This window comes from Leptonotus elevatus, chromosome 13 (assembly GCF_054856555.1).
Source record: "Leptonotus elevatus isolate MCC_2025b chromosome 13, RoL_Lele_1.0, whole genome shotgun sequence".
Lineage (NCBI taxonomy): Eukaryota > Metazoa > Chordata > Actinopteri > Syngnathiformes > Syngnathidae > Leptonotus > Leptonotus elevatus.
Window position 1 is genome coordinate 11,776,382 of NC_141251.1, and position 20,372 is coordinate 11,796,753.

Sequence of the window (20,372 nt, forward strand, 5' to 3'; positions counted from 1 at the left end):
TTAATTATATAAAAAAAACCATTATATATATTTTTTTAATTAGGGGCGTCAGACGATTACATTTTTTAATTGTAATTAATCGCATGACTTCAATAGTTAACTCGCGATTAATCATAAATGTTATATCTGTTCTAAATGTACAATAAAAAAAAAAAGGTTTTCATACCCTTGTTAACAAAAGTGGAAAAAAATAAAACGAATGAATTTTGGACATCTATAGCCATCAATGGCAGTGTTAAGAAAGCATGCATGCCTATATTGCCCCCTCAGTAGCATTGATATAGAATTGTGGTCCTCTCCATGGTTTCAGTTAACCATTCCTGGTCTAATTGAACAATACTAACTGAGATAAACAGCCAGTATTGTATAATAAAATCGCTTTGTTTTATACCACATGATGTTCAGTGTATAAATGTCTGTTTCAGTGTGGTGGTTGTAATACCAGTGGAGGTGTCCTCCAATCTGACATATCCTCCTCGTGGTAAGTTGAGCAGCTGATAGATGACCTGTCCATTGGGGCCTTTATCCGGGTCCACGGCTGACACAGAGAGCAGCGTTGTGCCTGGCTGCGCTCCCTCCAAAATCTTCTCTGTGAAATTGGTTACTCCGAAGGGGCGGAAACGAGGAGCGTTGTCATTTACGTCCAAAACGTTGATGGTTAGTCTTGCTGAGATGATGAAAATGAACATGACATTATTTACTATTAATGTTTGAAATATCATCTTGGAAGTAAATAGAAATTGGCTTTACCGTTTGGGACGCTGCCAGACTTGTCAATAACCTCACTGGCGTTGTCATGGACAGACACAATAATCTCAAAAGTAGCTACTTGTTCTCTGTTGAGTGGATTGCGTACAAACACTGCACCTAACATTTCAGCAAAACGTTTCATTTGTTAGAAAAATTGCATTTCCATATTCAAGGCAGACCTAATTATTTCCAGAACAATGATATTGACCAGACTGACCAGTGTGCAAATCAATGCCAAAGGACTCCTGCAGGCCATCTACAGGGTTGTTCCCATCATCCTTGGCTTCCACTGAGATGATATAATACTCCAGTCGGGGATGCAGGTCGGGGTCCACAGCCGTCAACGTGGCGACCACCACCCCAGGCGGCGTGGACTCGTTGACATTAATCATAGTTAGAGGCTCTATAAAACGCGGTCGCGAATCATTGACATCATCCAGGATGACCATTAGAGTGGCGGTGCCAGACATGGGTGGTGTGCCACGGTCGGTTGCCATGACGACCAGGCGGTAGGACCCACGCTCCTCCCTGTCCAGGGTGGTGTTGCCGACTAGAACGGCGCCGGAGAGAGCGTCAACCACAAAGCGATCCTGAGCGCCGCTTACCAAGCGGTACATGAGCCAGCCGTTGGAACCGGAGTCAGCATCGATGGCGGACAGCTGGGTCACCACCACACCTGCAGGAAACATGTCAAGCTTAAACAATATCATTCCCCCTCTTCCTATTCATTGGCACGCTAATATGCACACACCAGTGGGGCTATTCTCGGGGAGTCGCACACTGAAACTGGAAGGGCTGAAAACAGGTGGGTTGTCATTCTGGTCCAGGATTGTCACTGTGAGAGGAACACTGCTGTTTAATCCTCCTATGTCCGCCCCAACTAGGACCAACTCGATCCGAGGCTCCTGAAACGCTTCGCGGTCCAACTTGGCTCCTGGTAGCACACGAATGACTCCTACAAGAAGAGACCATAACAGAAAGTAAAACATGTGCAGAGGCATCATCGACTGTAACTATTTTCTGTTATGCGTTGCTCATACTTACCACTGTTAGCATCCACAGTGAAAAGGTCCACCCTCGCTCCTAACAGGCGATACTTCACAACAGCATTGGGTCCAATGTCTTTATCTAGAGCCAGAATGGGCCCATTCAACACGGTTACATTGCTGCCTGAAAGAGAGACAGACAGCAAGGTTTGGACTTTTTCATGGAGTTTGCAAGTTGCCATTCATTGTGTACAATTTTGATTTCAAAGGGCAGAAAATGTCATCTTAGCGCAGTGATAGTATGATAATAGTCAGAAAATAAATGTTGCTTCTACTCATAATCAAACTTTAATGTTAACTTTTCAAGGATCTAAGTAATCAAATTCAAAGTCTGAGGTGAAGTAATGTCGTTTACTTGTTAGTCACAATAGTGCTGTGCATGAATAGGGATGTAACGATATCCAAACATCACAATATCTATTTATATTGGACTCGGGTCAGGTGGTGTGACGTCATTCGTTTTGTTGGTGTCCAAACTACGGCCCGGGGGCTATTTGCCATCCATTTTTCAGTGGCCCGCGACATATACTAAAAATAAATAAATAAATAAATAAATAAATAAATAAATAAATAAATGTTTGGAGTTGGTCAAAGTAAGAAAGGAAGGTGTTGGAAAAAAATAGGAGCCACTATTACAAATAAATGTGTTCTATATACTGTAGCATTTTTCTAGATATGCAAAAACACAAATAAAATAAGTAGGTAAAGTACAATTTTTTAGAACTAATCAAATATTTGTCTTCATAACATTCCATGGCCCTGGCATCCTTTTGATTTTCTGTATGTGGCCCTCAAACGAAAAGGTTTGGACACCCCTGTACATGGTAACTATTTACCACTCTCTATGGCAGCTACAGACTTAAAGCATGTGGGAACACCAGTTGACACATCTTAGAAGAGAATATGTATGGAGTCCGGTTGCTGCTTTATAATTTTACCATTTATAAAATACATAAAGAGTGTTTATGAATAAAAAATGGGCCATCCCGGTTGGATCGTCCCCTTTAAGTGATGAATCCATCTGAAATCCATTCGCTGACGAAGGCACGATTAGTGAATTAGGATTTTAGGCTTGTCTCTTTTTCACAACTTCACATGTTCATCATAAAAGTAAAGTATAAAAACAGGAAGTGGTGCAGACTTGTTAAACACAAGTTTTTTTTTTAGCCAGAAGCACTTACAAAGTTCACACATGCATGCACACAGGTGCTACCTGCTACAGAGTTCTCTGTAATCTCAGCCCTGTAACTGTTTCTGGTAAACACAGGTCTGTTGTCGTTCTCATCCAATATGGTTATAACCAGGAGGTCTGAATCCTGGTGGCGTGCAACAGAAGAAAAAGAGCGAAAACAATTCAGGAATCAGTGAATTGTTGCTATATGAATGAAGAGATTCAGTGCTGGATTTTTGATAAATGTTACATCACTGTGTAAACGTACGACCTAAAATGCGTGCATATCAACTCAGGATTACCCTGCGAGCGATACGTGGGTTCTCAGGGTTATCTTTGACAGTGATGGTGAGTCTGTACTCGGCCACTCGCTCTCTGTCTAGTGGTCTGTTCACCTGCACCACACCTGACTTGGAGATACAGACATGAATATACATATAATATACATAATATAATATAATAATCAATCAGATTGACTCACTGTGTCATTGATGTAGAAAGCTCCGTCCCGGTTGCCAGCAGTGATGTTGTAGGAGAGCAATGCATTGCGTCCGCTATCAGCATCTCGGGCTCGGACCCGGGCCACAGATGTATGTATAGAGGCACCCTCGCTCACACTGGTGTTGTAAGGCAGGTTTAGGAGGACGGGGTTGTTGTCGTTGATGTCTCGGACGTGGACTCCCACTACAACCTGAGGAAAAAACAAGTACAGAAGAACCTCGGACTTAGAAGATAGTAAAATACAAACAACGCTGTCATGCAATGATGGTGGAAAGTAAAAAAAAAAAAAAAATTTTTTTTTTTAGGTATCTGTACTTAGTATTTATTTTTCTGATGACTTTCTGCTACATTTGAAAATATATATCGGAACTTTCTACTGCTTCCTTTGTCAAAATAGGCTGGTTACTTTTTTCACACATTGCAGATGGTGACACAACAACAAAAAAGCCATACAGAAGTAAGGTAAGTACATTAAGTAAGAAGTAATCTCTTCGGGAATGCGTTGGTTTGACCGTAAAAAAAAGTCGCACCAACACTAGCTAGTTTTGAAACAACAGCATGTAACATGAAATGTTTTCTTCTTCTTCTCACTATAACCATTGAGGGAAACAATCTTGTGTGCTGAAAACATTTTTTTTTAAATGTCAAAACATGTATTGCATATATTTCACAGCACCTTTTATTTTTGTACTCATAATGGTCGTTGGAGTTGCGTAATTTGAACACTGGTTGCACGGTGACATGATGGTAAACTTCCCCTTCTCAAAAATGATGCAAGATTGCCAGATTTTAATCATGTGCATCTTCAAATTAAGTAAATTCAAAAGCCTTTTTTTGTCATTGCACTTATATGATATTTAAAAATGTAACGTCAAACATTGCCAAAAGTGTTAATACAAATTATATAATAGTGACGGTTCGATGATGATTATTTCTAGTTTCAAAAACGATTCTAAATAGACAAGTATCAGATGTTGACCGCCACTGTTGGTGCACTGTAAAAAATGTTTGTAGAATTAACTAGTGTTGTTTCAATACTGGTATCGGGAGGCCCCGATACTGCATTTAAACAGTGGTATCAGCATCGGCAAGTACTAACAAGTAACATGCCGATACCATTATTTCTGACGCTAATATGGGATAGGACTGTATATATAGGACATCTTGTGTCTTGCTTGTGCACGACATTCACTGATGTGTGACGTGTTCACGGCATGCCGAGCCAAGATAGCCAATTGGCCCTTGAATGCTCTGAACCAATGCCAGGGCAGCTTTATCATGTCGAAAACAAAACAGAACACTAGAATTAACAGTGAATTTCTGTAAAATTGTGACATAATTTTTTTTTTATAAAACAAAAACAATGAAGCATTGTGTAAGTTACAGTAATATGTTGTAAAACTCTGAACAGTATGAAACTATTAAAAATATCAGCTGTGGTTACCAGAATAATTCTGTAAAAAAAATACTGCAAATAAACAACTTTACAGAACAACTTGTATATTATATATACTAAAACAGTACGCTTTTAAACTTGTAGATTCAACAGTTCTTTAGTGATAACTTAACAAGAACAGAGTGGTGTGGCTCAGTGATAGAATGGTCATCTTGCAACCCTGAGGTTGTTGGTTCGATCCCAGTGCAGTGTGACTGTGTTGAAGATCCATGTGCAAGATAATGAAACTCCAGTTGCTCCTGATGCTGTGTAATTGGTAAGTGAATGAGTAGCCAAAATGCAAAGCACTTTGAGGGCCTTACAAACGAAGTACCATTTACCAAGAACACGCTGCTTTTATACTACAGTATTTTGTTCTGTAAAATTAGTAAAGTAAAGTTGTTTACATTTGCAATGTATTTTTTTTAAGAATTTCTCTGGCAACCACAGCCCCCCGTAAAAACAACTGATTTTTTCTTTTTTTACAGTATGAAGAACACTGTGATAGGAATGTGACAGAATACTTGTGTCATTATGCACCCACCGAGCTGTTGCGCGATGGCGTACCCAGGTCTCGGGCTGTGACCGTGATGTTGTAAAAAGCAGTGGTCTCTCTATCCAACTCAACATCCTTCCTCACTCGAAGTTCCCCCTCCACGGGAGAAACCATGAACTCGTCTTGTAAAGCAAGACAGAAGGTTGCTCAGCATGCTAATAAATAACGGAGTAACTTTGTGGTAACTTTCATAAACAAAGAGAGCACATCAACACCAACTTTGATTATCTCCACCAGTGATGCTGTACTCCACTTTGCCATTCAGCCCTGAGTCTTCATCACTGGCTCTGAGTGTCCAGACCCGAGGCCCTGGCTGGCCCTCAGTCACCTCAAAGGGGCTCTCAAAGGCTCTGGGGAAAGTGGGTGTCATGTCATTCACGTCTAGGACGTTCACCAGCACCTACAGTAGAAATAAGAATTTCAAATGATCACATTTCTTTAAGACGGTAGGTTACATCATTAACTCTCATCAATGTGATACAATGCAAGAGCAGGGAAAAAAGTTTTTACAAAGATAATAAAGTTCAGTTTAGTCAGAGAAGATGTATCATTACTGTTGTGCTAGATGTCAAACGATGAGCAGGATTTGGACTTTGATCTGTCGCTGTGACCACCAGAGCATAGTGTCCATTACTGATCTCAAAGTCAAGCTCCTTCACAGCTGTGATCCTCCCCTAAACACACATAATCAGTACATGGAGTTTATTTTTTTTATAAACTCAAAGTTGACATTCTAATTATCATTGTATAAGCTCACCGTAATGCTGTTGATATGAAACGTTTGGACCAGGTTGCCATGAGTGATGGCATATCGCAAAGTGCCATTCAGATCCTCATCCGGGTCAATGGCTGTTACTGTAGCGATGGTTGCACCCACCGTGTCGGGGCCCTCGCTCAGCACGGTGACATACTCCTCTTCTGGAAATTCGGGAGCGTTGTCATTTTCATCCACAATTCGGACGTTAATGGTGGTGGAGGTCTGTGAGAGAGAAAAAAAGAGACAGATGTGCGGATTTATTATTAATCATGTAGAAATTAATGTTAATTGGCTAACTGGGACCTATGTATATTTTTTGATTTAAATTATTGATTGATAGTGATTTATCATATAAGAATGCAAATATGAAACACAAATTTTAAACAATAAAAACACACACGCAAATGTGCTTTTGTGTCCTTTTCAGTCTTTTTAATTGATTGTTTTTGATTATTTTTTAATGGGAAGAAGCAATTAAGAATTTCAGTGAACGTTTTTTTTTTTAAACTATGCATATCATAGTAAACATTATGTTTACTGTTCAAATATTATTTGGGAAGAATGACTGTAAACAACATTCTTCTACACAAACAGTTAGCCCAGAAAGTAGAAAACATTCCACTGAAAGACACTGGTATGCCAAGGAGAGTCAGAAAGATCCATATATGGAAGTGATATTAAAATAATTTTCATGAGAATTTGTTTTTCTCCTGAGCTCAGTATTTACTGTCTACATACAGTGCTGAATAAATATATGATTCTTGTTGAGTCAATCAATGGAAATGGTGAAAATATCCTAATAAATTGTAGATCATAATTCTCAAACTTTACTTAAGGGGGGGGGGGGGGGGGCGTGTGAGAGTAGAACGACTGGCATAGTAGAATTTTCCAATTCCCATCTAAAGACATGGCCTATCTGGAGCTTAGAATAATACTAATTAAAACACACTGGCTCATAATTATAATTAGTTATAAGGAAAGAAAACTTAGTGGGATTGCAGTTATTTTGAGCTTTAAAAAAAACAAACTTTTGACCAGTACCTTGACTTATCCTTATCGGGTTAAAATTTTATATCAATATTGTAAAAAATCAATCAATCAATAAATACAAAAAAAAAACCTTCATGAAAAGAAAATGCTGTGGAACTAGTGGGCCCAGTCTGAGCCATGAAACTCCATTGCTCTGGCCTTGTGTTTCTCAAGCCAACGCCTAAGTATGCATTATGTCCCCAAAATACAATGACGTAACTCGCCATTCTTATGTTTTTAATCATTACATGATAACATATGTAACATAATTTTGCATTTTAAAATAAAAATTTGGTTTCGCTTCCTCACACATACTTCTGGCAGCTAATGGCAGGGGGTGGGCGGGGCCAACAAAACCGCTGCACCACGTCACGTGACTTGAGAGTGGTCCAAACTTCCCGACCAAAAGCTACACACTCAGGAGTTAGAGCGACAACGATCAGTCAATCAATCCTCTGATGCTAATTTGAGTGAAACTCCGTTTTTACTCCAGTAGAATCCACGGCAAAATAGTTTGCGAGTAGGAACTTTATGACACAAGGTCCAGACAAGCATGGAGTCCGGATTACTTGGAAGTGAGGCGATGTTGTTTTGGTGCTGTTGGCTTGTCCTGTCCACAAGTGGAGGTGAGTTGATGACTGCGACTGAGCGGGCGTGTGGCAGCTTGTTGACATTTTGCCCTTTGTAATAACGAACTTTTACGATAACGATATCGACTTTGTCATTACATTTAACCAGATTAACGCTTTTGCCTGTGTTTTTAGTAAGCGTAATGAGCGTGGGGATGTAGAGCGAGGTTGGTATCAATGAACTTAACTCGGTCAGATGCGTACAGCGTACATTAGTTTACCACTAATTTGTGTTTTATCAATATGCCATTCATACTTATTTTGGTTTTATACCTTGTGACTTACCGTTAATTAAGATGGATAATTTCTCCTTTTAAAAGGTCCTAGCCAGTAAATTTGGTTTTCACCGAATATGTTTTGTAAAATAAATTAACAGAATAGTCTAAATCAGGTCTATTCAATTACTGATTCAGTTGGGAAAAATTTTAAAATCAAGAAATGTAGCCGGGCCAGACACATTAGGCGCCCAGTGAACAGTTGACAATGACAAATTTCAAACCAATACGGATGACAAATATGCACATTTTATTCATCTGCCTTTTAAATTTGAAAAATGGTAAATGTATCTTTGAGAATGGAGTCCAACTGCACAATGAAGAGAACACTTTTTGCATGACACATCGTAAAATTAACGCAAATATTATTGCAAAGGACTGAAATGACTTGCCATTATGTTGGCCTAAAACCTGTAATGAAATGTCTTTGTCAAGGACTTTGTCATTGCGAGTTTAGGCAGCTGACTTAAACAGAGAAGAGCAGCTGTTGCCTTAAGGCGAAGGCTGCTGAAACCTCACTGACCACTTTGTGCCCTAACCATTATCTCATTAACGTAACCTTGAGCATATTATTTAAATGGTATGATTTAGAGTAGAAATGAAAAGATGGTAATTATTTAGATGTACTGTTGAGGCAAATTTAGAAAGTGTCTCCGGGGTGCCCTCTTCCTCCTGCTCACAGCCCTGTTATGCTCTGTCTTATTTGTCAGGAGGTTTTCCTTCCTTTGAGCCTAAACAGCTGTTTGTCTTACTGTCAGTAATGGCCTTCCCCTCCACAAACCATGGCCCAAGACAAACAATAATCAGTGTCTCCAAATCGAGATAAACACTGCGCCGCATGGTGACAATCAAAAATGGTAAATGAGCGCCACACAGGATGTGACCATGCAACCTTAATCTTGTCCACCCCCCCCCCCCCCCCCCCTCTTGTTTAGCACAGCGCATGTAATGCATTGATCTTCTGTACTAATGAGTCAATATTAGGGGGCAGTGATTGGAAATGGTTTCCTGGGTCAGTCTCATCAACAGGATGTGGCCTCAGGGAGTTTTTCTCCTCAGTAAGACAGGATGTGAGTAGTGAGAAAACGCCCTTTATTGTCATTTTTAGGGTATCATATTTGTTAAAGGTCTGAAGTGAACACCATAGAACAGGCTTCCACTTTGCTGGGACGTCTGTCACTGGTTATTTTCATTAGTGTCAAGGATATAACATTGAACGCCAATGATAGAACCTTGACTGCTTCAGTAACAACAACAATGTACAGTATAGCCCGTACATCAAGCTGAAGAAACGTGCCAAAAAATAATTGATTAAACGACAACTAATCAATCTTCAAATAATCAGTTATTTTGATAATTAATTGTTTAAAATTTTTTTTTAAACTCAGAGTTGTCATGATTACTGGCTTAACAGGTACTCCACAACGTGTTTAGCCACACTAGCTAGCCAGCCTAAATTCGTTGCTAGCAAGCTGGTGTGGTGCAAGTAGCGCCGAGCTTTCTTCAATACTACCCAAACAGCAGAGAGGAGGGTGACCATTAAACAAGGAATCACTGTTGTTGTTTTTAACAATACTTTGTTGATTTCATTGGATTTATGTATGATATTTGTACTGAAATGTGTACAACACAGCACCGCTAACGTCAGGCCCCGCGTCAACCAAATTGTTTAATTTCCGCCTCCTACTTCATGCGCGTTGTGCTACGTTAACATCCGTCCACCAGACCGTCTCCGCGGTTTGATTATCGTAAAAACTTAAAAATGCTGTAAGAATCTGAATCTCAGTTTTGCTTTTCAGTGTGTTTTTATGAAGTGCAAAATGCTAATGCAAATCCACTTATTTTGAGCCTTGATTTTTGATCATATAACAGACCAAAACAGTAACTGATTCATAATCAATTTGTTTGTGCATTTTCAGTTTGAAAGTTATGTTTAGCAATAAAGGGCTTGAAATTAAAAAATGATTAAAAAAAATAAAATAAATCTGTTTCATAGATTAATCGAAACCTATGCTCTTGTATCGTTACAAATCGTGGAAGCCAGGTTAATTGAACCTTGAATCCGGGACAGTATTTGCTGACCTACCACTTACATTTTTAGCATTCTGACCCATAAAAAAAGACTTTCTTTGCTTTATCTTTGTTTTTGTTTCTACCAGAGGCTTCCGCTCAAACTGTGTGTTGAAGGGATATTCTGGGTTCCTCCTGCTGGTTTCATTAACCCTAAATAGTCTCTAATGCATTTGCATTTGTAGGAGGTGTGAAAAAGGGTGTGTGGCTGGGGAGCCCTTGAGCAAACACAGGTAGTGAATTCTCATGCGTCAAAAGATACCAGATCTACCAGTTGGTCACTTGTGTTGTAGCAGGGCCTCTTTTGTAGAAGCTAAAATAAGCACATAGGTTCATATAGAGATAAATGTGAGTTTATACAGAGGCTTTGTTGTGAAAAAGAAAGCTGTCACAGGCAATGTGTTTTAAACAGGTGCCATGCAGGCACATAACAAAAGGAGGACTGTTTCTACACCCTAAGGGACTATCAGTGTCTTGAGACCAGGGGAAACTAAGACTAGAACAGCCCAAACACAGATGTCTGGTGGATGAGAGGGTAAAAAAAAAAGAAGAAGAAATATAACCTACTGCTAACCCCAGTTTGATTCTGATATTTGGGAAAACACCACCCACCACACCTACAGTATGACATTAAATGACACAATGGGTTGTGGTCATGGTCTTATTTCAGTTGAACATGTGATGGTGAGGGTAATGACTCCAAAGTTTGGCCTTCCAATCATCTCAAAGTTTATAACAGTTACAGTAAATATTTATATTAATAGGAAAACCATGTTCACGATATTCTAAAGAAAGCATGGAAGAGATGCCAAAAAGGAAGGCAGGGGTGGGTGTGAAACGAGAGTGGACAAGGGCTTCCCCTGCCTGCTATTGTCCCTCCACAGTGGCAGGAACAGCAGAAGATTCACTTTAATCAACCCTGCATGGTCTTCCTATTGCCTTCAGCGCACAATGGACGGTGCAGAGTTCACCGTTCTACCACACATCCACATTTCAACATACCACATGCATATATGTGTAGTTTATTAAAACTGTGCTAGAGAGAGTTGAAGCTAAAGAAAGAACCTACTGATTTTCTCAAGATGGAAAAAAAAATGGTATGCTTCTTCATTTTTATTGTAGCTCACCCACAATTATTTTTCTCAATATGCTGAGACTGCTGCCTTTTTTTCTAGTCCAGTGGTTACAACAAGTTGCATTGTGCTCAGGAATGACAGCAGATGCAAAACAGCTGAAGTATCACCTTGGATTTGAGTGTGGGTTTGCATGCAACCTGTTTGACATGTAAACCAGCGGCTGTATTTCTACAGTATTGTGAGATAGTAACAAGGCGGAGAGAGGAGGAATTCAGGAAGGATGTCCACTCCTCAGATCCTGACACACCCATATCTAAAATCTCCATAGCACCACTGCAATAACGCACACTAAGTATGCATATTAGCACGTAGTTATGCTACATTAGAGAAAACTGAAAGTGAATGCTACGAGCTAACAAGGTCTGACCAAAAATAAATACAATTATCAATATTATCGTGGTATTGGTGAAAGAAGTGTTTTTCCCCAGACACAAGCACCGAGATCATTCCAAGTACAGTATCTGAAGACAGAAATAAATATCTCAGCAAACCGATTAACCTTTTCCGAGTTAGATATTATAAACGGCAAAAAAAAACAAAATTCATTTTCATGCATGGAGTAACAGTTATTAAAATAAATAAATAGGGGGAGGTTCTGGATAGGTGTGTAGGACCATTTTCTCTGGGCTGGAGCAGATTTTCTAGAAACACTACATGCAGTCAAAAATCCAGGTTAAGGTCAAAATTTCGGTTTCTGATACATTTGGAATGATCCATTTACATCTATATTGCATATTACTCAAATACATGTCATATCCACTTTCAACTTTCTACGGTCAATAAAAGACATTTATTCATGTCGCTCAACACACCAATAAAGTAGTTGGTTTCCTCCTCGCTCCAGAAGTGTGGTTCTGTGCTGCGTCGCCATGTTTGTTGACCTCTGCTTCTATATTGTCGGTTGGTTGCACGTCAGACACATGGACGAACGTGCATACATGCATATTATAGGGAATTTGGGATGCACCAAAATGAAAATGTATGGCCAAAACCGAAAATTAAAAACACGTGGCTGAAAAACCAAATGATGCCACTCAGATTGTCCCATTCTGACCTCAAAGCGTTTGAGGCAAATGTAAACAACAAAGATGGCTGATTATCACAATGCATTGTTTGTTGTTCTGGTTAACGCATCATTCCGAATCACGGTGTGTAACGTGAACCTACTTCAAATAACTCAATTAAAGTAACAATAAATAAATATCTGTTTAAAATTTTACCAATCACTTTTTGCCATTTTCGGTCTGCCTTTCGATTGTGAAGGCACACAGAGATTCTGGGTCGAATAGATGTCTCCTTTAAGAGATCTTTTGTCATAGCTCTGGCTCTGCTGTATAAACAACACATTATAAACATGAACTTAATCTATGTGAAGACTCCTGCGCTGCAGCGAAGAACAGGATGTGGTGAAAACTATTGCTACAGTATAAAGAAAAACCTTGTGTGTTTTTGGTTTCCGGCATGTACAAGACTTATCGAAGCACGACAATCTCAGTCTGCTTTTTCACTACAGTGACTGTTTACCACAGTGCCGTCGTCAGCGGTGGTTGTAGAGGAGACCAGAATTCAATCCCGCCCAAGTTTTATTTCAGTCAAAAATAGCCATGTGTTGAGAAAATGAAAATACGCATAAACCACACACACACACCACTGTTTTGAAGACCAAAGAGATTAATTTGAGTCAAACTACTTAACTTCTCTTGAGATTTACCCTTACCATACCACATATGACACACTCACATTCCACACGGAAAAGGAATGCCTGCTTCGGATAACAGAACTCAGTTTTGTCTCGTCAACACCACCAGAGGCCAACCACTAGCACTGCCAGATGTAAAACACAACTTTTGTAAGAACCTCACATGCCACAAGGAAAGAACAACTCATTCCCGTGCATACCCTCAATACCAGTCATGCCTTGGGTGTGAGGGCAAACTAAATGATAGCAGTCAGCGTCAGCTCGAGTTATGCCCTGAAACTCACAGCCTGTGTATAGATGACACCTCTCTTTTAGGTCAAACCCAACCATAGACTTTCCGGGAGTTTGAGTCACTCAGTAATTACATGCAGACATTATTAGTCAATTTAATAATTCCCTTTTTTTATCAGTTTGTAACCTTGACGGTAGGTGGTTATATTTTGGGGCAAATGACAACAACCTCTTTGACATGATTTGGTTATATGTTCCTTTTCATTTGGCATTAAGGTCAGCTGCTTCGGTCACTTAAGCTCCAGATGTTTTGTATATTTAAAGTGCTGTAAACACGAGTATACAAAAGAGGAAGCATGCCGCTCAGACCAAATACTCACAAAAACCAGGAAGTTTGTATTGCACTGAAATATGGGCATGGGATGTTGTACTTAATAAGAACTCTTGTGCCCAAGGGATTGCTAGTTGAAATGGTGTTTCCACGGTAGATGTTCGTGTTCTGACTGATGGTACCAATCCATGTTGTGTGTAAATCCATGACAAGTAACTATTACTGACATGAAACTAGCAGTTGTCAAGTTTCTCTCATGTCTTGTCACTGGGGAATTTAGCTCCGAGTTGAGGCTCTCAGGCATGTGATAATGTCAACAGTTCTTTATAATAATTTTTGATTTCATTCTAACAGGAACCATACTTGAAGGTTAACCGAGCCCATTTAACATAGAAATAAGCAGCATGTTAAAGGTTTTAACGCTTTTGGTTTATGATGTATTCATGTATTTCATGTTTTTCTTCTTTGCAGCTACCGGTAAGACATCACATTCCCCTTCCAAACTGAGTATTTCCACCCCTCACCTTTATTGGACCTGTCCGGAAGGCGCAACTTTCGAACCCGACTGTGCTCAAACAGGGGTCCCCTTGGCCCCCTCTGACGTCTTAAAACACGCCTGGCTTTTCACGCCACATAGCGACCAACACTGCACGGGACGGTTAGGCCCGCGTCACATGACGTACGGTCATCCGCACGGAAACCACAGCTTGCCACCAGGGTTCAAATTTGGATATTCGAAGAACAACCTCTGGATGGTTCTGCAGAATGTGACCATCGCTGACCAGGGGCGGTACTGCTGTATGGTCCTGGACTTTCAGCAAGATCATAAACACGCTAGCCTTGTGCAGAGTTCCCACAGTCACGTTATACTCCATGTGACGCCACGTAAGTAAGACATTGCCAAATCCGAACACATTGTCAACAGTCCCACAAAAAAAAGTTTTGTTGTTTAACTATGTTCCGTTCTCACTGACCATACGGAGTGGACGATTAAAGCAGTGACTTGCTCACATGTATTTATTTGCATAACTCAACACAGTAGAGTACGTTATTCCTGGCTCATAGCACACGCTCGGTCTACCTCACTTCTCGTAGTGTGTTCCCTCACTCTAATCGTTCCCCCAAGCAACATGAACTCAAACTAACAATACTATTGTTACAGCATCAAGCCATTTATTAAACTCCAATTGAGTTTAACTGTAAATCTAAACACACAAAACGAAGAAAACTACACATAGTGTTTCCCGACGTAGCTAGCTCAAGGCTAACACACAATGGAAAGCGTCATTGACTGGCTAACGCTAATTAGCGCATTACTCGCGGCATTTCTATCACTCAAGAGAAGGGCTATTCATACAAAAACGAAGGAATGTATCTTAACATTACTCACAGGCATATGCTTTTCCAACGCTGCAAAAAACAACTTTTATTGGCATAACTTGATTGTAACCTTTTTTCTTCTTCTCTCTAATATGGCTACGATTAAAAAGTGTATCTGATTCTGAATGCGTGGAACAACACTGCCCCTAAGTGGCCAAATCGTGTACAACAAGGGCAAGACATCTATCCAGTACAAAATAATTAAATCAAATCGATTTTGGGACATTTTATATCGATTCTGAATCGTAGTAAATAAGAATCGCGATTCTTCTGAGAATCTTTTTTTTTTTCCCACACCCCTATTAATTTGGTTTCAGTAGGGTAATAACAAAACGTACTGCTAATACCCCTATTGTCCATTTTTTTCCCACTTTAATTTAAATTTTATTTATCTGAAAATCATATAATTCCTTTATAGGAAGAAATGGATCGCAAGAATGTTCTGTCATCAATCCTTCACTACCTGGAGGTTTGTCTTAATTTTTAAGCCAACTACATAACTTGTTAATTATTGTGTTTATCTAGCATTTACTGCAACTGACATTATCTCTGCTCCATCTTCAGGGGCTGTGCCAGTGGCATTGGCCATAGCAGCCTGCATCTTGGCTCTACTTTCGCTGCCTGTTATTCTGCTACTTGTCTACAGACAGAGGCAGAACAACCATTCCCACAAACGTATGTATGAGATTACACTAACAGGACATTGTATTAGGTACACGTGCACAATATCATGGGATTCAGTGGAAGAACTGTATCAAAGCGAATTCTTTACAAATGTAATGTTTAGTTTTTTAATGACACCGTGAGGGAGATTTTAAATTAGCAATATGTGTTTGTTATTGTGGTCGGTTTGCAGTGGTGTACAACAGCTTTAGCACACATATTTCACATTTTACTATTAAAAGAATGGGAAAGCAGGTTCAACTATAGCCCAAATGAGGCCGAGTGAATCACAATCAGTTCCACATCAAACGTGAATTGCCCTCAATATTTTCCAAGCCGTGCTTTGTCTGAAAACACATTTCCTGTTGAATCGACTGTACACAGAGGAAAACTCGTTAGCACACTATATGTGCCGTTCTGCTTTGTTTGGCTTTATTCACAATAACCTATTTCCTCTGTCCCAGGTGCACAAGAGCTGGTGAGGATGGACAGGTATGTTTTCCCACAGTCTGCTCGGCAGCTGTTCTTACAGGATGCCTTTCATAACACATCTGGTCTTTTAAATATCTTCCATGTGGGTTTTTTTTTTTTAAATACCCAAAGCATTGCCACATTTAGCCCATCTGTAGATGCTTTTGGACAACAATAAAGAAGCATAGAGTTTAATATCAATATTATTTCGGATTAGATAAACACATAGTTTAATGGAATTTTGACTTAGCAACGGCTATACTTGTGCTTTATTGTTTGATGCCACCTGTTTACTCACTGACTTAGTTTGAGACTTACAAAAGTCATTTTGTTTTGTAAGAAACATAAAAAAGGTAAATTTCTTCATACTGTAACCAGCGTGCCTTTCTTTCTTGTGTGTCTTCAGTGAAGCTCAGGGCCATGAGAACCCAGTGTTTCTTAGGGAATCGACCGTTGCTCAAATTATGACAAGGCAGTCCTCGGGGACAGGCCAGCATCTGTTATTTGAACCAGGAACCCCCATGACTCCTTCTGCACACGGGGATGTTTTCTTCCCAATAGAGGGTAAGCCACTGACATTTATATTTAGACTCCGTATAGTTATATCCTGGCCAAACAACAGACCGAAGTTCAGGCTGGGAAAGAGAAACAAAAGCTTTGAGTCTGCAATGCTTTTGTTGTGGAGGTCTTGGAGGGTCCCAGGTTCAAGGCAAAATGGGACAGATGCATGTCCTAAGACTAGACTAGGTCAGTAGAGTGTAACCTTTATGACTGCACTGTCAATAACGCGTTGAAATGATTGTATTTCTTGTGAAGCTCTTCTGCTCTTGGGCACGATTCCTATAGCAGAAGTACAAAGGGAAGACTTGAAATATGTGTTTCAAAATTATACTGATAAAAGACTCTGACGCAATAGAAGTGTAACCGTGGCGTGAGAGTGTTGAAATGTCCCAACGTTTGCTGGAAGTGTTGGCGGATGCTTGTGTAAAATTGCGTGTTCACACTCAAGTGAGATGGCTTGCGAGAGATGTGACTAAGAAGTTGAGTCGTTCTCACCCACATAGCGGAGAACTTCGGTCTTTCCCTTTTTAAAACCGAATTTTCCTACTCAGCAAGTCTTATCATGAATTAACTTTTTCCTCTGTGAACTACCATAGCACAGATCCACTCAATCTACTATCTAAAAAACAAAAACATCACTAACAGTCATACAACAAAAATAAAATGCTACCGGTGTATTTTTGTCAATTTGTTGACAAGTCATATTCTTCAGCTGTTTACATATGTGATGCAAACCACACAACCCAATTTTGTGTGTAGTGTGAATAAAAGCCACACTTCAGCTTTCTTCTTCATCTTTTTTAGCCTGCTGACCTTAAACTGAGAGGAACCTACCAAGCAGTTGGTTCCTCTTACTGTGAACATGTTGCAACTCAGACTTTTTTGAGGTTTTCTAAAGGGTTTCTAGATAAATACTGTATATTTATCAAGATATCGAGCAGTAGTAGGTAGAATACAACCAAACAGTACCATTGGTTTCGTCTGTTCCACCAACTATGTTATTCCCATTTTAGCACCGAAACATGACAGATGCATTTGTAATGGTTGTGATGGGATTTTACAACAAGAGTTTTAAACTATTTCCCATGCACTGCAAAAATAGGAATGAATTCAACTTCTAAATAATATAATAATAATATGAATAATAGTAGTAGTAATACAATTTATGAGTGTCAGGCAATTAACATTTTTTAATCGTAATGAATTGCATGACTTCAATAGTTAACTCATCGCAAATTTTACATCTGTTCTAAATGTACAGTATACAATTTTTCTAAGTCTTCATACTCTTAACATAAAAGTGGGAAAAAACTAATAGGAATATGCAGCAACTTTTAGTCATTTATACAGTAATTGCATAATAATTCATAACATTGAGTTAAAATTAAAAAGATGTACTGTAGGCTACTGTAAAAAACAAGTACGATATTGATTTGTGTTGTCAATTTTCTGCCACTAGATGGAATAATTGCATTTGTAAGACGTTGGTGACAGCTCAGTGCATTTTTCTTTTCATATTAAAGTTAAAGTACCACTGATTGTCACATCCACTAGAGTTATCTAATCTTTAACATGAAGTAATTTGTGAAATTCTGCACATTTTTAAAATTGTAAAATACAACTTGACCCCAGTCTCCACAAATATATGCATTATTATCAAATTTACTACTGCTATATTTTGCTGTGGATGTGTCTGCTGCGTTGTGACTGCAATTCCTCCAGTGCAGGCTTTCCAAGTAAGGGACGGTTATTAATCGTGCAGTAAAAAAAAATTGGTGGCGTTAAAGGAACATAAATTAACTAAAAATTAACGCACTACATTTGACATCCCTTATAATAATAAATAACAACAAAAACATGCCATTTGATTGGAAAATACTCCACTATGCCATAAAAGTCATAGCTTAGTTTCTTTAGTCATAATATAAAGGTGTGATTAGTTAAATATGCATAATTCTAGTGTATGTTAGTACACATTAAATTCAGACTAAGTTTGAATTGTATTCCTTAAAATCCACAGTAAGTCTGTGATGATGACCTGTGAGAAGACTCTGCTCTTACTGACCTGCTTTTTTTTTTCTCTCTCTCTCTCTATTACAGACACCATCCCTGAGTCTCCAGACATCCTCCTGCTTTAAAGAGGGATGAGACTCCCTCATCGCTATAACTGCTGACCTGGAAACAGCTTTGCGACTTTTTCGTTTTCTCCTCTGCGCCCTAAGAGCAACGTTTCCCTCGGTCTGTCTCACAATTACCTCTGCTGGGAATTTTGTCCGTGCACTGTGTTTGGTCGGGTAGGAGGTAACAGGCTGACTGCATTTTGATTTCAAACACTCCTGGAGGCTAGGAGTAAGCTGTGATTGTGAACTCTTGTGCTGCGGCAGGGTCGGGGTTATCTAGTGGGTGTACCCCACCTAACCACGGCTATGGGTGGGTTCTACTGTTTGAGACTGTGGAGTGTTGAGGGCTTTGGGTAAGTTTGTGTCCGAAGGATTTAAAGTGACTCAAAAGGTTTTTTGTCTTAGGTGTTTGGGTTTATTTTGTTTTTTTAAAATTGTTATTATTATTATTTTTAAATGTACAAGCCAGGCTCTCATTTAAAAGTTTGGTCCATCTAGGACATTAACCGTTCTCAGCAGGGAACCTATCCCAGTTAACTTTTGGGAAAGAGGCGACATGATGGTCAAGCATTGGTGAGAATTGATCCCACACCAGATGCATGAAAGTTTGTTGTTTTAACAGCTACACCACCATGCATGTACAAGTATAAACATCTCGAACAGTTTTTTCTCAGATGGAAAAAAAAAATCACATTAGTGTGACTTCTAAATTGAAAGGCTTGTTCACTTATTGGTCCATGCAACGATCAAGATTACACTCAGGAAAAGTATCTCTTAACTGAGATGCCAACCAGTTATAGTAAATCTGCTCTACCGGTATTTATCTGATGAGTCATAGCAAAAATGTGCACAGTTTTGGTTTCCTTTGCTTCTGATCAGGTAGTGAGCTGACCTGAAGATGCGAAAGTGAAAAAAATATGATGTCCTCAAGCTCTGCATCCTTCCTCAGTGGTCCCAGTTTCTTTTCACTGTGCTACATCGGTGAATTTCCAGCTCTGCTCCAAATACACATTCCACATTCATTTCAGCACATAGTGGTCTTAAAACATTTTATGAAAAATCATGAATGGTTTGATAACTAGTCCAAACTCTTTATTCAAGAATAATATAACACATTTAATCACTGCTGTCTTTGTACAGTTTGTCTGAGGTGGTGGATTTAGTTTGAACTTTTTTATGTTGGAATTTGAACATTGAGTTGTTTGAAAATAGTGTGACCATCGGATTGAAGTGGGATTAAATGACAGCAGAGAGAAAATGTAGCTTTTGTGACTGTGAGAAAAAGTTGGTTTCTCATTTTGAGTGTAAAGCAAGTGCTCCGTGGATATTTTTCCGCAAGTTTCTACAACAGGGTATTTTGTATATATTGTGTGTTTTATTTTCTTGAACATTTATGTGACCAAAGAACATTTTATGCAAATTTATCTTAGTGTGAGTGGAAACTTGTTCTGTATATTGTCTTTAAATCATGCAGATTAAAGCTTGAATAAATAAAAATGGAGCTGTTCCACCTTAACTTTCTGTCTCTTTAATTTACTTGGATTAAGAAAAATGCTACAAA

General features: G+C 39.2%; 2 protein-coding genes across 6 annotated transcripts in view; one reads left to right on the forward strand and one right to left on the reverse strand.

Moving 5' to 3' along the window:
• The window catches only part of cdh23 (cadherin-related 23), a 166,861-nt gene that overhangs the window by 12,738 nt on the left and 133,751 nt on the right, over positions 1-20,372 (reverse strand). For all 5 annotated transcript variants that reach the window (XM_086092439.1, XM_086092438.1, XM_086092441.1 and 2 more), the window contains exons 37-48: positions 6,217-6,438; positions 6,014-6,133; positions 5,679-5,859; positions 5,448-5,581; positions 3,449-3,658; positions 3,270-3,377; positions 3,010-3,112; positions 1,795-1,920; positions 1,502-1,705; positions 968-1,426; positions 751-867; positions 443-667 (exon numbers count right to left, since the gene is read on the reverse strand). In XM_086092439.1, coding sequence (XP_085948565.1) covers positions 443-667; positions 751-867; positions 968-1,426; positions 1,502-1,705; positions 1,795-1,920; positions 3,010-3,112; positions 3,270-3,377; positions 3,449-3,658; positions 5,448-5,581; positions 5,679-5,859; positions 6,014-6,133; positions 6,217-6,438 — 2,209 coding nt within the window. The remainder of the gene's footprint in view (positions 1-442; positions 668-750; positions 868-967; positions 1,427-1,501; positions 1,706-1,794; positions 1,921-3,009; positions 3,113-3,269; positions 3,378-3,448; positions 3,659-5,447; positions 5,582-5,678; positions 5,860-6,013; positions 6,134-6,216; positions 6,439-20,372) is intronic.
• On the forward strand, positions 7,642-20,327 carry vsir (V-set immunoregulatory receptor). The gene is made up of 7 exons (XM_086092444.1): positions 7,642-7,871; positions 14,088-14,501; positions 15,415-15,465; positions 15,561-15,671; positions 16,124-16,151; positions 16,537-16,694; positions 18,792-20,327. Exons 1-7 carry the CDS (start codon positions 7,799-7,801, stop codon positions 18,827-18,829), a joined length of 873 nt encoding a protein of 290 aa, XP_085948570.1. The 5' UTR covers positions 7,642-7,798; the 3' UTR covers positions 18,830-20,327.